The 15,012-nt window shown below is 56.4% G+C and overlaps 1 protein-coding gene across 3 annotated transcripts in view; it reads left to right on the top strand.

Annotated features, from left to right (window-relative positions):
- The first annotated feature begins 5,468 nt into the window (after window positions 1–5,468).
- The window catches only part of LOC102008992 (collagen alpha-1(III) chain-like), a 12,705-nt gene continuing 3,161 nt past the window's right edge, over window positions 5,469–15,012 (top strand). Inside the window, exons 1-22 of one of the 3 annotated variants that reach the window (XM_013517858.1) lie at window positions 5,469–5,617; window positions 5,808–5,840; window positions 6,663–6,692; window positions 6,788–6,817; window positions 7,152–7,184; window positions 7,583–7,615; window positions 8,949–9,002; window positions 9,670–9,699; window positions 9,770–9,820; window positions 10,106–10,165; window positions 10,438–10,473; window positions 10,806–10,835; window positions 11,950–11,985; window positions 12,060–12,092; window positions 12,493–12,525; window positions 12,611–12,646; window positions 12,954–12,986; window positions 13,769–13,798; window positions 13,879–13,911; window positions 14,242–14,271; window positions 14,373–14,405; window positions 14,725–14,760. In XM_013517858.1, the coding sequence (XP_013373312.1) occupies window positions 5,551–5,617; window positions 5,808–5,840; window positions 6,663–6,692; window positions 6,788–6,817; window positions 7,152–7,184; window positions 7,583–7,615; window positions 8,949–9,002; window positions 9,670–9,699; window positions 9,770–9,820; window positions 10,106–10,165; window positions 10,438–10,473; window positions 10,806–10,835; window positions 11,950–11,985; window positions 12,060–12,092; window positions 12,493–12,525; window positions 12,611–12,646; window positions 12,954–12,986; window positions 13,769–13,798; window positions 13,879–13,911; window positions 14,242–14,271; window positions 14,373–14,405; window positions 14,725–14,760 (820 nt within the window). In that variant the 5' untranslated portion in view covers window positions 5,469–5,550. The remainder of the gene's footprint in view (window positions 5,618–5,807; window positions 5,841–6,662; window positions 6,693–6,787; window positions 6,818–7,151; window positions 7,185–7,582; window positions 7,616–8,948; window positions 9,003–9,669; window positions 9,700–9,769; window positions 9,821–10,105; window positions 10,166–10,437; window positions 10,474–10,805; window positions 10,836–11,949; window positions 11,986–12,059; window positions 12,093–12,492; window positions 12,526–12,610; window positions 12,647–12,953; window positions 12,987–13,768; window positions 13,799–13,878; window positions 13,912–14,241; window positions 14,272–14,372; window positions 14,406–14,724; window positions 14,761–15,012) is intronic. The other 2 variants (XM_013517859.1, XM_013517860.1) reach the window with 2 other exon arrangements.

The raw sequence follows: 15,012 nt of genomic DNA, 5'->3' as shown, positions 1-15,012 counted from the left end.
CTCAAAAAAAAAAAAAAAAAAAAAAAAAAGAATTTAAAATGGGACTGAGGATGTAGCTCAATGCAAGGGCCCTGGGTTCAATCCTCAGGTAGATAAAATAAAAACAGTAAGTAAATGAATGTAATATGTATAACTAAATCCAGGTACCAGGTAAGCATGCCAGCTGTGGTGGCAGAGACATTGGTGCTGAAACCCTGCCCTACACATGAGTAAAATGTAATAGTTCCTCTCTTCTTGAAAGGAATTAAGACTAGCTGAAAAAAATGCCAGTGAAGTGTTTAGCCCAGGGCCAAACACATACTAGGGGCCTACTCGCTCTTTAGTTATAAGGGCAGCACCCCCTCATCTGTACATTTTGCAGTTGTCAAGGCAGCTGCCTGCTCTAAAAGGAGGCCTCTGCATTAGAGGGAACAGGAGGCAGGGTCCGGAACCAAAGCACTTGACGGGCTTCTGTCGTGGAAGAAGCCCCCTAGCCCAGCTCTGACCCCAGTGAGCGTGGGATTCCAGGGTCCCATCCCAGGCGAAAGCCGGGCACGCCCCCGTGTGTCGCGTCGCCGCAACAGCACCGCGGAGCTCCCGCGAGCCGCGCCCAGACTTCAGGAGGAAGCGCTCACCAGGACAGGGCCATCAAAGGAACAAGTGACGACCTCAAATGGCAACGTGGTGACCCTAACGAGAGAGAGGGACTGGGGACTGTGGTGGGCGCTTCTGCGGAACTGGCCAAGTTCTATTTTGGTTGCACAATATTTGCTGTCTAGTATGTTTTACACTGTACACCATGTCTTAGGTGCACTTCTTTGTGAACACTATCTTACTTGCGTAAGGTTTTTAACAAACTGGGAGGTGGGACAGAAGGAGTTAAAAGAGGCTAGCTTTGCACGATGTGAGAGCCTAAGAGATGCCTGGGAAGGTGTCCCAGAGGCAGCCGAGGCTGAAGCTCAGATCAGGGCTACAGAGATTCTCTGAGACAGCTCCAGAGGGGCCAAGTACGCAGCTGTGCTGCAGAGGTGTCTGCTCACAGGCGCCTGGCCGCCGCCCAGCTGTCCTCCTAGATGCCACCCCTCGCACGTGCTGCTGGGGGCAAGCAGCTGCCCGGGAGTTCGTTGACATGGGCTGAGCCATTTTAGGCAATGCACTTCCTGGGCCTCATCCACACTTCCAGCAACCCAGCTGTTGGTTTGCCTTTGGCAAGGGTCCAGCTCTTCAAATGTATTCCTCTGTTCAGAGGCTGGGTCATGTCCCCTCAGGCCAGGGTTCCCAGTAGTTCAGTCCAGAGGCTGGGTCATGTCCCCTCAGGCCAGGGTTCCCAGTAGCTCAGTCCAGGGTTCAGTCAGGGCCTCTCCAGGCCTGAGACCTATGTTCTCAGGTTGGCCCTGCCTGGGGTGAAGTGAGGCTGTGCTGGGGGTGGGAGCTGTGGTATTGTGGTCCAGAGCAGTGGGCAAGCTGGCCCAAAGCCCCAGGCTGCCTGGCACTTTCCACAGGCCCGTGCCAGCACCCAGGCAGCTTGGCAGTGGCTGAGCAGGCACACAGCCTACACCTCCTATGTGGCCCCTCCCAGGCTCCCTCCCTGCTCACTCCAGCCAAGCATCCCTGGCACCGTGTGGGTGAGCCCGTGTGTCTGCATGTCTGAGTGTCTATGTCTGCATGGGGGGGCCTCGGCCATCCCAGGTCAGAAGCATACTGGGCCTGGAGCCTGCCCAGAACATGTGGAATGCTGGGAGCAAGACGGTGGACTTGGGACCCTGGGGACTGCCTGGGTTCAAACTCCGGCCCCACCACTTAGCTCTACTATCTGTGCCAAGTGCCTTCCTGCCTCTGTTTCCCCACCTGTAAATGAGGATAAGTCCCAATAGCACCAGCACAATGGCCCCGGCTGATATCACTTTACAGGGGGGTGAACAGCTTCAGAAAACTGAATTTCTGCCCAAGGTCCCAGGCCAGATGGAGTGGATGCTAAACCCCACCTGAACCCAGCACCCAACCTGCTTCCACCAGGCCACTGAGGTGGCCTCCATGAGGACACCAGGGAACCAGTGCCACCAGCCATGGGGTTGGCAGATGGCCTGGTAGGAAAGCCCTACCCAGGGAGTCCCAGCTGAACTAGGCTTCCTATCCCCCGCCTTTTATTAGTATATGTTTGCAGTATATGATAAATGCATTCCTTGTGGGGAGGTGGTAAATATATATATATATATATATATATATATATATATATATATATATATATTTGATCCTTTTTATTTCCCCTTCCTCTCCCCATCTCCAGATCCCTTTCTCATCTTCACAAAGTCTGTCTCCCTGTTTCCCACTTCTAGGAATTATTTATATTTTGAGTTTCTCATATGAGAGAAACCATGGGATATTTAATCTTCTGTGTCTGATTCACTTCACTTAGCATTATGATCTCAAGGCTCATCCATTTTCCTATGAATGACCTGATGTATCCTTCTTTTTGGCTAAGTAGTACTCCATTCGGTATGTACACCACCTTTTTTCTGTACATATACCACATTTTTCTACCTGTCTGTTCATAGACATGTAGACTGCTTCCAAAATTTAGCTGTTGAGTTGCACTGCTATAGACATGGGTGTGTATGTATCACTGTAAATGATGTCTTTAGCTCTCTCAGGGATATACCTAGGAGAGGTATACCCGGGTCTATTTTAGTTTTCTGAGGAGTCTCCATACTGATTTCCATGATGGTTGTACTAGTTTACATTCCCATCAACAATATAAAAGTGTTTCTTTTTTCCCCACAACCTCATCAACATTTGCTGTTTTCTGAGTTTTTGCAGGTAGCCATTCTTTCTAGAGTAAGACAGAATTTCATTGTTGTTTTGATTTGTATTTCTCTAATGGCCAGAGATGCCGAGCACTTTCTCATGTATCCATTGGCCATTTATACTTGTTCTTTGAGAAATATCTATTCATTTCAATTGCCCATTTTTTAATTGGATCTTTTATTTTTTATTTTTATTTTTATTTTTAGTCTTTTTGAGACAGGGTCTTGCTGTGCAGTTCAGGCTGGCCTTGAGTTCACTTTGTAGCCCAGGCTGGTCTTGAACTTGCAACGATCGTCCTGCTCCAGCCTCCTGAGTGCTGGGATCACAGGCGTGCACCACCATGTCCGGCTGGATCTTTTATTTTTTAGGGTTTTTTATGTATTCTGGATATTGGTCCTCTGAAAAGCAGCTGGCAAAATTGTTTTATATTCTGTAGCTTGTCTCTTCATTGCTGTTTCCTTTGCTATGCAGAAACTCTTTATTTTGATATAATCCCATTTGTTGACTGTTGGTATGTCCTGAGCTCTTATGGAATAGCCAGGGCCAGGGGCCACCACTGAGTCCCTCCAGTGGCTAATAGGATGCCCAGCCTCCTGGGCTCCAGGCAGGGCAGGAAATGGGTACGTGGGGTCTACAGGCAGCAGAAAGGTTTTACACAGATGAGACAGCAGTGGTGAGGTGCGGCCAAGGGGAGCGGGAGGCAGAAAGGGAGATGAGGTGTAGGCCAGCTCAGTCCTGGGGGCCAGCCTCTGAGACAGGGTACCTGGCACTAGCCCCACAGCCTGCTGGGCTGAACTGGGCCCACAAGTAGGAGAGGCACAGGGACCTCATACCAAGGAGCCCCCCAGCCCTTGCTCACTGTAGCTGCTCTCCAGACCCCTGCCGTGCCTGGCTGCCAGGACTCCTCAGCCAGTGGCGCCAGGAAGGGCAGGCTGGCTGGGTGAAGAACAGGCCAGCCACAGACAGGGTGTAGAGTCTTCTAGACTCAGGTCCAGGGGTAGGGGCTGAGGCAGTGCCATCCCCAGTTGGCTCCATGGAGTCCACAGACTCACTTGGAAGAGAGCGGTGCCTGAAGCTTTTGCCAGGCCTGCCTTGTGGGGAGTGGCTGAGCTAGAGATCGACCACACATTCAGGGCTAGAGCAAGGCCAGCCACAAGAATGCAGAGGTCTGGAGGGGCGCCATGTAAACTAGCTGTTGGGACTACAGTAAGGCCAGTCCAGCAGGTGTCTGCACTTGGTGTTCTTCCCTGTTGATTACAGCACAGACAGCTCTGAAAATGTTTTGCTTTCAGTGTTCTCAGCAAAACACTGAGACCTTGCTCTTTCTGCCCTGTTGCCTTCCACTGCCTTCTCCTTTTTTACAGTGTATAAAGAGGCAGACCATGCTGGGTTGTCACTGCCTCTCCAGCGGATAGGTCAGGTCCCACCTGGTCCCAGCTTTCCTTTTAGTCTGTGTCTGTAGTTTTTTCTGACTTTCCCGTTGCCCCCTCCCAAGACCCCGAAGGCTGCGTGCATCATGGCACTGGCTGTCCTGGACACACCATGCTCGCCTCGCCCCAGATTCCTGCACCTGTCCTAGCTCCAGGCTCCACTGCTCACCACTCTCCCCAGGAATGAAGCTGCTCCTTGTCCCTAGGAACCCTCCACAGCCAGCCACTACAATCCTTCCCACCCTAATCTGAGTCCTAGATCCTAAGTTTGTTCCCAAAAGTTAGAGCTGGTGAAGATGTAGCAAGGGCAGGCCAAGAGGGATGGCCACCGAAGAAGTAGGTCTGGAGCTGAGCTTTCAAGGAACAGCAGGACTTCTGAGGCAGGAGGATCGAACTGAAAGTTCCAATTCAGCCCCATACAACTTATCGAGACTATCTCAAACTTTAAAAATGTACTCAGGTGTGGTGTTGTCCACCTGTAATCCCTGTACTCTGCGAGGCTGAAGCATGAGGACTGGGAGTTCAAGCCCAGCATGGGCAGTTTAATGAGACCCTGTCTCAAAATAAAAAAATAAGAAGGACTGGGGACACAGCTCAGTACAAAGGCCCTGGGTTTAATTCCCAGTACTAGAAAGAGGGACACTTGGACAGACTGAGCACCGAATGACCCATCCTTGTGTGCCACTCTCCCTCACAGAAAGATAAAGGGGGACGCAGGGATAGGAGGCTTGAGTCCCTCTGGCAACCAAATCCTCAGCGGGGGACAAAGCACCTTTCTGGGCTGGGGTCCCTGCCCCTGCCTCTGCAGTCTTGGGATAGTAGCTGGCTCTTAGGAACAAGTCTGCCTGTCACAGTCTGTTACACTGCTGCCTCCCCCACCCACTCCCCTGGCTTCCTAGTTGCCTTCCAAGTGAGAGTAACTCATTATTTGCCTGTCAGCCACACCCATGCTTCTGGCCCTGGCTCTGCCCCCTGTCTCCCCAGCTGTGTTTGGGTTGGGCCCAAGGTGCCAGCCTGCCTCGCCAGCAGCTTGGGGGACATCTGAGCCCTCCAGGCCTGGCGCCAGGGCCCAAGTCACTGACTGAGGGTGGGGGAAGAGCCTGGGAGCCAGGTGGGGGCCTCTCCCTGCTGTCAGCACTCATGATGGATGAGGGTTAGGGCAGGGAGCCGGGCCAGGGGGCTAGAGGCCTGCCTGCTGCAGGGGCGCTGGGGCTGGCCTCCTGCGGTCTGCAGGAAGAGCCTCTGCCACTCGCAGCTGGGGTGTGGGTCAGGGCTCCCACCCAGCAGGGGTGTTTAAAGGCCCAGAAGGTGCCGAGCCTGCCCACTCCCCTGCACCATGGGCATCTGGGCCTTGTCTGCAGCCCTTTTCCTGCTCTGTCTGACTCCCGAGAGCCTGCAAGGCGGTGAGGAGAAGGGCTGCGCAGCTGGGCCCTGCCGGGGAGACAAGAGCGCGGGCAGGGAAGGTGGGGGTGTGGGGAGCCTGGGCTGGTGGAGGCCTCAGATAGGAAGCTTCGCGGGTCTAAGGATGCCTGGGTCTTACCCTTTCTTGGCATTTGGGGTCCTGCCCTGAGTAGTACCCCCTTGTTCCCACAGGGCTGCCCCCGCTCCCTGCTGGCCTGCGGATAGGTAAGCAGCCCCTCTGAGCCCTGGGGTCAGGGGACAAGGCCTCTTTCTCCTGCCCTGGGGACAGCCCCAGAGGTCCCCTAGCTCTGGGACTCCAGATGTGGGATCCCTCCCTGTCTTTCTGGCAGGTAGCATTGTCAGTGGTCAGCTCAAGTGTGGGACCGGAGAGGCAAGGTCTGGAGATGGGACAGGAGGGGTGGGGACAAGGACAAGGTGGGCTGGAGGGGCTGAGTGTCTCAGAGACTCTTCATTCCAGGGCCTGTGGGGTGCTAAGGGCAGGGGGAGGAGCTCCCTCCTGAGACCTGAGGCATTTATGGGGGGCCAAGGGGAGTCCAAAGACCCTCAGAACTAAGACTAGAGGCAGAGGAGGGCAAGTTGGTGAGGAAGAGGGCACACCAGGGGGGCATTGCTGCTTTCTGGCTTGGTCCAGGGATCCTGTACCCCACTTGCGCCAGAACCCCATGCCTCCCTGGCTCATCTCTTCCTCCTCCCACAGGCCTCTAGCTCAGAATGGCTGTGGAACAGGTAGATGTGGAGCCAGGGAGAGCTAGGAACCAAGATTCTAGGGGTGTCCCTGGGGTGGGGGACTCCTGCAACCCTCAACTGGCCCTCACCTCTCTGTCAGGCTTTGGAGGGGGTGTGACCCTTTTCCCATGCCCAGGGACCCCCAGTTTCAGCTCTCCTGCTGCCAGACTGCTCTCCTTAGTGTGTCTTTGGCCTCCTGTAACCAGTAGGGGAACAGAGGCCCAGAGAGGGAAGGGTGGCACCCACACTTGCCCCCCCCCCCGTCCACTCCTAAGGTACTCCCCTCCCCTCCTACCACAGGCTTGGGGAGTCCAAATGGCTACAGATCAGGTAAAACTGTTTGGGGATGTGGGCCTCGGGACATAGCTTCCCAGCTTCTGCCCCTTCCGCCACCCCCAGGGCTCACCTGCCCATTTCCCCCACAGGCTACGGCCCTCCCAGGGGGCTGGAAGCAGGTAAGGGCTGGGCCCAAAGGGGGGAGTCTGGGAAACAATGCACTTCACGTCTCTCTCCCTAGCAAAGAGGGGAGTCGGGCAGCAGCAGGGAAAGTGGGGGACAGGCAGATACCTCCGGAGGGGAACAGAGCTGATCCCCATCTTCCTCTGTATGTCAGGGGGGTACCAGCTAGGGAGAGGGAAGAAAAGGAGGAGGGAAGGGTGTTCCAGGCCCTCTCCTGCACCCAGGATGCTTTGCAGCCCTCTGATCTAGTTGGCCTAGGGGCCCAGGGGGTGATTCTGGGGAGCTTCCGAACCACAGGACTTCTAGGGCACCCACTTTTCTGTCCTCCAGGCTTTGGAGGGAGTGCTAAACCTCAGAAGCCAGGTGAGCCCTGCTGCAGCCCAGTTCTATGTCCCTGTCTTTCTCCCACACCCCTCACTGCATCTGTCCCCCTCGATCAAGCATGGGAACGGGCCTGGAGTCCAGTCAGATGACAGTGGAGTCTGTAGGGTTAGCATCTGGGTGTCCTCTCCCTGCCTCCCTCCCAGGGTGAAGGGGTAGGACTGGTGAATGTTTTGCTCTGTTTTTTGAGGGGGGCATTTCCCGCTTTCTGGTTTGGTCCAGGGGTCCTGTACTCCACCCGAGCCCAAGCTCCATGCCTCCCCAGCTCATCTCTTCCCTTCCTACAGGCCTCCTGGCTCAGGATGGCTATGGAGCGAGTAGGGGTGGGGCCAGGGGGAACTGCAGACCAAGATTCTAGGGGTGTCTTTCGTCTTTCTCAGGCATTGGAGCAGGTGTGAACCCTCAGAAGCCAGGTGAGTCTCACTCAGACCCTCCTGTCCCCTCACCCACCTTCTCCTGTCTGACTTCCCCCTCTCCCTGCTGTCTCCCTGGAGTTTGGGACCCAGAACGGGAACAGGATGGGAACAGAGGTTTTCCCAGGTGCTACGGCCCAGCCTGGTGAGATGGAGCAAGGGGAATGCCTGCATTTTTGCCTGGTTTTGGGGGGTGGCCCGGCCAGCATTGCCAGGGTCCTGTTCCTGGCTCCCCTAAGCCTCAGGAGGGCAGGTCTGGTGTCTCAGTGAGGTGGTTTGGGGAGAGATGAAAAAGGACCCCCTGCCTCACCCCACTTCAGATGGACCCCAAACACACCTCCCTCACCCCTCAGCCCCTCAGCTCAAAATTGCTGCTGAGCAGCGAAAGACTTGGTAGAGCATGCCTGTAATCCCAGTACTCTGAGAGGCTGAGCCAGGAAGATCACTTATTGGAGGCCAGCCTGGGCAATTCAGTGAGACCTTATCTCAAAATAAAAAATAAAGCCAGGTGTGGTAGCACATGCCTGTAATCCTAGAACTTGGAAGGCTGAGACAGGAGGATTGCTTTGCATTTGAAATCAGCCTAGGCTATACAGAGAGTTTAAGGCTACTTTGGGGCCGGGGATATAGCTCAGCGGCACAAGTGCTTGCTTGGCAAGTGCAAGGTCCTGAGTTCAAATCCCAGTACCCAAACACAAAAAGGCTACTTTGAAGTACATAGCAAGCTGGGCGTGGTGGCACATGCCTGTAATCCCAGTACTCGGGAGGCTGAGGCAAGAGGATCATTGCAAGTTGGAGGCCAGACTGGACTACAAAGTGAGCTCAAGGTCAGCCTGAACTGCATAGCGAGACCCTGTCTCAAAAAGACAAAAAAAAAAAGTACATAGCAAGACCCTGTCACAAAAAGAAAAACCACGAAAAAACTATATATATACATATATATATGTACATATATATATGTGTGTGTGTGTGTGTACATATATACATACATACACACACACACACATATATTTGGGGTTTTTTGTATTATATGTTGGGGTTTTTTGTATATAAAATAAGAAAAGACTGAAGCTCAGTCCAAGGCCTCTGGTCCAATCCCCAGTGCCCCCCAAAATAATGATGACTCCTGGTCAGGGATCTGGGCGAGGAGGCAGGTCTCAGGGCGCCCTTCATCCGCTGCCCATCTCTCCCCAGGCTTGGGAGGGAGTGTGAAGCTCCAAAAGCCAGATGCGAGCCCGTTCCACGCCCCTCCGCTCTGTGACTCCCTCATGGGTCCCTGCCTCCTCTCACAGCCCCAGTCCCCTCCTTATTCTCTCTGGCTCTGTCTCCCCAGGATATGGAACCAGGCCAGGAGCTGCAGCCTTCCTAGGGGTGGGAGCACAGCCAGGTAAGGACACCTGGGTTTCAGAGGGAGGGTGGGGCTCAGCCTCTCCCCCTTTTCCAGGCCTGGGGGGTCCTCTGAAGCCAGGTGTGTGCAGTCTCCCCACCCATCTTGGCTTTATTTCTATCTGTGTCCCTCAAAGCTCCCAGGATTTGAGGGCAGAGACAGCTTGGGTGTCCGTGTTTTTCCAGGGCTGGGATGGTTGCCAGGTGAGGGGGCCTCAGAGAAGGTGGAGGAGAAGGGCTCATGGCCCCCAGCCTCACACCATAGGGGAGGGCTGGCTGGAGTCAGGGGTCAGTGCCAACCTCTGCCTTTCTCTCCCAGGCCTGGGACGGGGCGTGCAACCACAGAAGAGGCTGGGTGAGGGGCGAGCCATGGCCCTTGCCCTATCTCCAGTTCTACTGTCTATGTCCCGTCTCTCCCTGTCCCCATCTCTGCCACTGTTTGTGTCACCCATCCAGAGAGCAGCCCATGCACTGACCTACTGACACCACTCCTGTGGTGTGAGACATGGTGCTGGGCCTGAGGAGCGTCTCCCAGGCTGCTCTCTGGCATGCTCAGAGGGAAGGGCTGCTGGGGGCATGGTACATGAAGGCCAGGGGTGGGGACACTGCAGGAGCTGGTCTGGCCCTACACCGGCCTAACCCCAGCCTTTGCCTTTATCTTGACACAGGCCCTGTGCCTCAGAATGGCCATGGACCAGGTAGGGGTGAGCACGGCAGAACAGGGTGTTTGGTAAGAACGGGGGTTTATGACGCTCGAGGTCCCCTCAGCTGGTCTCTCCTTCTCAGGTGCTATAGAGGATATGAAACCTCAAAAACTAAGTGAGTAGGGGGCACGGTGGCAGAGGGCTGTAAAGCCAGCACCTGGGGAGTTTATGGCAAGACTGCAGGTTCAGGCCTAGTGTGAGAGACTCAGTGACTTAGTGAGACGCTGTCTCAGAAATTAAAACAGAGGACTGAGGATGTAGCTCAGCGTGAAGGCCCTGAGTTCAATCCCCAGTTCCAGGGGCCGGGGACCAGGGGAGCCCTGCCCTGTGCCAGTGTACCTGTCTACCCCTCACACAACTGGCCTGGCCTCCCCTGCCTCCTTCCTGCTCTTTCCCCCAGGGCTCAGCAGTGGGAATGGGATGGGAGCTGGTCCCTTTCTGGGAGCTGGAGTCCAGCCAGGTGAGGGCGCTTGGGCCAAGCTGTGGTTTGGGGAATGAGAGGGGAGGACCTAGGCTGGGGCAATCAGGGACCAGGGAGGCAGAGTAGATTTCTGGAGGGAGGGTAGTGGGTTGGGTGGGGTCTGCACATGGCTTAGCCCTTCTGGGTCTTGCTCAGGCTTGGGAGGGGGCATGAAGGCTCAGAAACCAGGTGAACAGATACCTGCTCTCCCTGTCCTCACCTTGGCTCTATCCTCCCTAAGTCTCTCCCCCACCACGCCAATTTCCTTCCAGGATTTGCCAATGGAAACAGCCTGGCACCCCAGCCAGGTAAGAGGTAGAGAAAGAGATGGCCCCAACACAGCCCTAGGACAGCAGTGGGGCTCTCAGCGGCTCGCTCCTTTGGCTAATCTCCCCGGGGAAACCTGAGCCTGGCCTTCTGAGCCCTGAGGACGGCTGCGGGTCAAGCCTGGGCTACTGGGCACAGCTTACAATCCAAGAACCAAATGCTCAACTGGGGTGGGGACCGTGGTCAGGACTGGGAGGGAATTCACAGGCGTGAAGGGCAGGGCCATGGGAGCCAGGGGCCGGCAGACCCAGCCCATCCCCTCTTGGCACCACAAAGAGATTTCCTGTGTCTAACCCCACACCTAAAAAACTAGGTCCTGCAACACTGAATGGCTTTGGAGAAGGTAAAGAGGGGATGGTGATGGAGGATGGGAGCCCAGGGCTGAGGTTCTGGGCAAGGCCCAGAGATGAAGGGCCTTTACCTACTCATCTGCCCCCAGGCTTTGGAGGAGTTAGAAAGCTTGGGAAGCCAGGTGAAGCCCTTACTGCACCTGTCTCTGCCGTACTTTATCAGCCTGTGCTCTTCCCAGGTCCTTGATCTTCCCCATTTTCTTTTGCTCTGTATCTGTAGGACTTGGCAACAGGAATGGGCTGGAAGCTGGGATCTTCCTAGGAGCAGGGTCCCAGCCAGCTGAGCATGGGGGTTCCCACAGGTGGGGCTGCTGAGACAGGGACTCAACAGTCTCTCTTTCTCAGGCCCTGGGGGAGGACTAAGACCTCAAGAGTGAGACCCACTTACTCGCCTCCAATTCGATCTCACACAACAAACACTCATTCAACAAATCAATGCAGCCAGTCATGAAAGCACACTACTCGAGAGGCTGAGGCGGGAAGACCACAAGTTCCAGGCCAGCCTGGGCAACTTAGCAAGCCTCTGCCTCAAAATAAAATATAATAAAGGACTAGGGATGTAGCTCAGTGGTAGAGCACTTGCTTAGCATGAGAAAGGCTCTGGGTTCAATCCCCAGCACCACAAAAACAAGACAAAATGAAATAATCAAAAATCAATGTATGGACCACTGCTGTTCTAGGTCAGCTAGGTGCTGGAGTTGGCTCTCCCAGAGCCTGCGCCAGCTAGGGGACGGACAGGACAACAGTCTAGAGTACAGTGCTGGGACAGGAAGTGGAGGCCAAGGAGGAGAGCTGGCCAGGGCCCACTGAAAAGCTGGGGGCGGCTTGAGCGGGGCAAGGTGAGAAGAGGCTGGGACAAGCTCCCTGGGATGGTGTAGGGAAAGAGCCCACAGCCACCATGTCCCCAACTTTCCCGTACTACTGCCCCTCCCTGGACCATAGCTGGTCTGGGAGATGGGCCAAACCTAGCCTCAAGGACAGGCTAGGGCAGAGGTGGTGAACCTATGGCACATGTGCCACAGCAGGCTGTTTATATCATTGAAAGCTCTGAAAGGTTCGCCACCACTGGGCTAGGGTGTTCAGGGACCCTTTCTCTTCCTTCCCTAGGCCCTGCAGCTCCAAATGGCTATGGACCAGGTAGAGGTGGGCTGGGGTTCTGGGGAAGCCCAAAGATGGGGATCCCCAGGCTCCTCACCAGCTCCCTGTCTCTCCTCCAGGCTATGGAGGGGGTGTGAATCCTCAGCAGCCAGGTGAGCCCTGCCCCAAGCTACCTCTCTGCCTCCCCAGCCCCGAGCTCCCCTCCCCTCATTCACACCACCTCCATCCGTGACCCCAGCCTTCGGGCACAGGAATGGGTTGGGAGCTCAGCGAGGTGAGTGCAGGAGGCCGGGGCGGGGGTCTGTGTGTGCCAGAGGCTGGTGAAAGAAGAGAGCTGGGGAGCGTCTGGGATCCCTGGTTTCTGGCCTGGTCCTGAAGGGAGGACAGGAGACCCTTTGCTCCTGCTCCTACTTCACTCCCCCACTGGTCCCCCAACTCAGAACAGCTGCAGGGCAGGTCCTGAGGGGCTGGGAGAGGCTGCAGGCAGGATGCTGGGTTCCAGGTGCCTCTGAGAGGGGTTTGAGTGCCTCACCTGCTCTCCATTTTCTACAGGCTTTGGAGGGGACATGAAACCTCAGAAAGCAGGTGAGCCCCACCCTTGCCTGTTTCTGTCTCCCCTAAAACTCAAGCTCCTTCCCCCTTCTTATCTCTGCCCCACATGTCCCCCCAGGGCTCCTGCATGGGAATGGGCTGGGAGCCCAGCCAGGTGAGCACGGGGGCCTCGGAGGCACATCTGGGGTGTCCTTCCATTCCCCTCTCAGGCCTCAGAGGTGCAGAGGAGATGAAAAACTGAGGGGGAGCTGGGAGGAAACCTCTGGCATTCCAGGTTTCAGGGTCTATCTAAAAGAGGGGGGCCTTCACTTGCACCTCAGCTGGACCCCAAGTTCTCCCTCTCCACACCAGCCTGGCAGCCCAGAACAGATCTGGGGCAGGCAGGGGAAGGAGCAGGGAAGGAAGCAGGGCCTGGTGAGGAGGGTCCCTGAGGCCTCCCCTGCTGCTTGTATCTTGTCCAGGTTTTGCAGGGGGCAGGAAGCCCCAGAAGCCAGGTGAGTTGCTTGGTCTGTCTCTGTACATGAACTGCCGAAGATATAGGCCCTCCACCACACTTCCCTCCGTGTCTCTACGGGGTATGGAAATGGGAGGGGCGGGTCCCTGGGGCAGGAGCCCAACTAGTGAGCTCAGCTGGTGGAGCCCGCTAGAGCGTGGACAGGGGAAAGGCCCAGCCTGGGGCTCAGTGACTCCATAGGAAGGTCAGAAAGTGAGGGGTCACCAGAGCCTCAGCGTGTGGGGGTGGCAGAGGGCTGGGAGGCTCAGAGCCAGTAGGAAGCCCCCCTGCACCCCCCTGCCTGTCTCTGATGCTGCTCCTCCCCCATATCACCCCATGCCCCCCTCATTTCTCCCCAAGATACAATAACAGAAATGAACTAGCAGCCAGGCCTGGCAAGGGCCTTGGGTCCAGGTTTCGTGTTGGTGTTGGGAGACGGGGAATGTGGGAGAGAGACTGAGGACAGGGACTGGGGCCAGGAGCTGAGAGAGACGGACTGGAGTCTTGTCCCCCCCCCATCTCTCCCGGGGCCTAAGAGTGAGCGTGAAACCTCAGAAGCCAGGTGACAGCCAGTCTGCACCCCTTCTCCGCCTCTGTCCCTAAACTCACCGCCCTTAGACACTAAGCATACTAAGCCAGGGCTGACCTGGGAAGAGGGCCGCCACTCTTCGTGAAGGAAGGAAGTCCATGAGGATACCGAGGGTCCTGGGGAGAAGGACACACGGGGGGGCCCAGTCCCGGCCTCCTCCTCTTCCCACCACAGCACTGCCCTCTTTCCCACAGGCCCTGCAGCTCTAAATGGCTACGGACCAGGTAGGGGTGGGCTGGGATTCTGGGGAGGCCCAAGGGTGAGGACCCCCATGCTTCTCCCCAGCTCCCTGTCTCTCCTCCAGGCTACAGAGGGGGTGTGAAGCCCCAGCAGCCAGGTGAGGCCTGCCCCATGCTGTCACCCCAGCCCCAGCTGAGCTCCCCTCCCCTCATTCACACCACCTCCATCCATGACCCCAGCGCTCAGGCAGGGGTCTCCCAGGAGAGTCACCAGAATCCTGGCTCTTAAGGTGGCATCAAAGGCCCTTCTTCCCCCACCGTTGCCAGGGTCTGAACCCCCTGCTCACTCCCCCACAGGCCCCCCAGCTCAGAACAGCTATGGAGCAGGCACTGCAGGACTGGGGGAGGCTAGGCAGAGGAGGCAGGGGGTGAGTCTCCACCCCTGGCCTGTCTGAAACCTTCCTCACCTCAGCCCCTCTTCTCCACAGGCCTTGTGTTTCCCCTCAGCCGTGGACCAGGTAGGGAGGGGTGGGCACTGGGGCCAGGGGCCAGGAACCCAGAGGAGAGGCCTATGGTGAGGACGTCTGCGTTGCTCACTTGCCCTCTTTCCCTTCTCCAGCCATCGAGGGGGGCAGGAAGCTCCAGAAGCCAGGTTAGCCTTTTCTGTCAACACCTCCCACCCCTGTCCTCCTACAAATTGTCTGCTGCCCCTTCCCCTCCCAAGCCTCTGTCTCTGCGGGACACAGGACCAGGCTGAACGCTGCAGCTTTTCCCTGAGAAGGGGCCCAAGTGGGTGAGGGGCAGGAGGATAGCGCTCCACGGCCTCCTTGGTCCTGTCTGTCTCTCCCCAGGCCTGCGGGGGCGGGGGGGGGGGACCTCTGAGGCCGGACAAGGGGGAGGCCCCACCTCCAGCTCCTGCCTCCTGGCTTCCCTTTCCCTCTGCCCCTCACACCCCCACTTTTCTTCCCCAGGATACAGCAATGGAAATGGGCTGGTAGCCCAGTCAGGTGGGGCCACAAGGACCAGGCTTGGGGACCCAGGAGGGAGGGGGGTGTGGCTGGTGGGCAGGAAGCAGGAGCCCCTTGCCTGCCTGTTGTGGGCTGTGGAAGCTGATCTTTCTCCACTCAGTTTTTTTTTTTTTTTTTTTTTTTTTTTTCTTTTTTGGGTACCGGGGATCCAACTCACAACCTTGCGCTTGCCAGGCGGGAGTTTACGCCTCTGAGCTATATGCTATCTCCCCTCAGCTGGTGGGTTGGCCC

Source organism: Chinchilla lanigera, unplaced genomic scaffold (genome assembly GCF_000276665.1).
Source record: "Chinchilla lanigera isolate Chin_1 unplaced genomic scaffold, ChiLan1.0 scaffold00041, whole genome shotgun sequence".
In the NCBI taxonomy this organism is placed as follows: domain Eukaryota; kingdom Metazoa; phylum Chordata; class Mammalia; order Rodentia; family Chinchillidae; genus Chinchilla; species Chinchilla lanigera.
The sequence above is the reverse complement of the archived record's forward strand: the minus strand, read 5'-3'. Positions and strand labels throughout refer to the sequence as shown.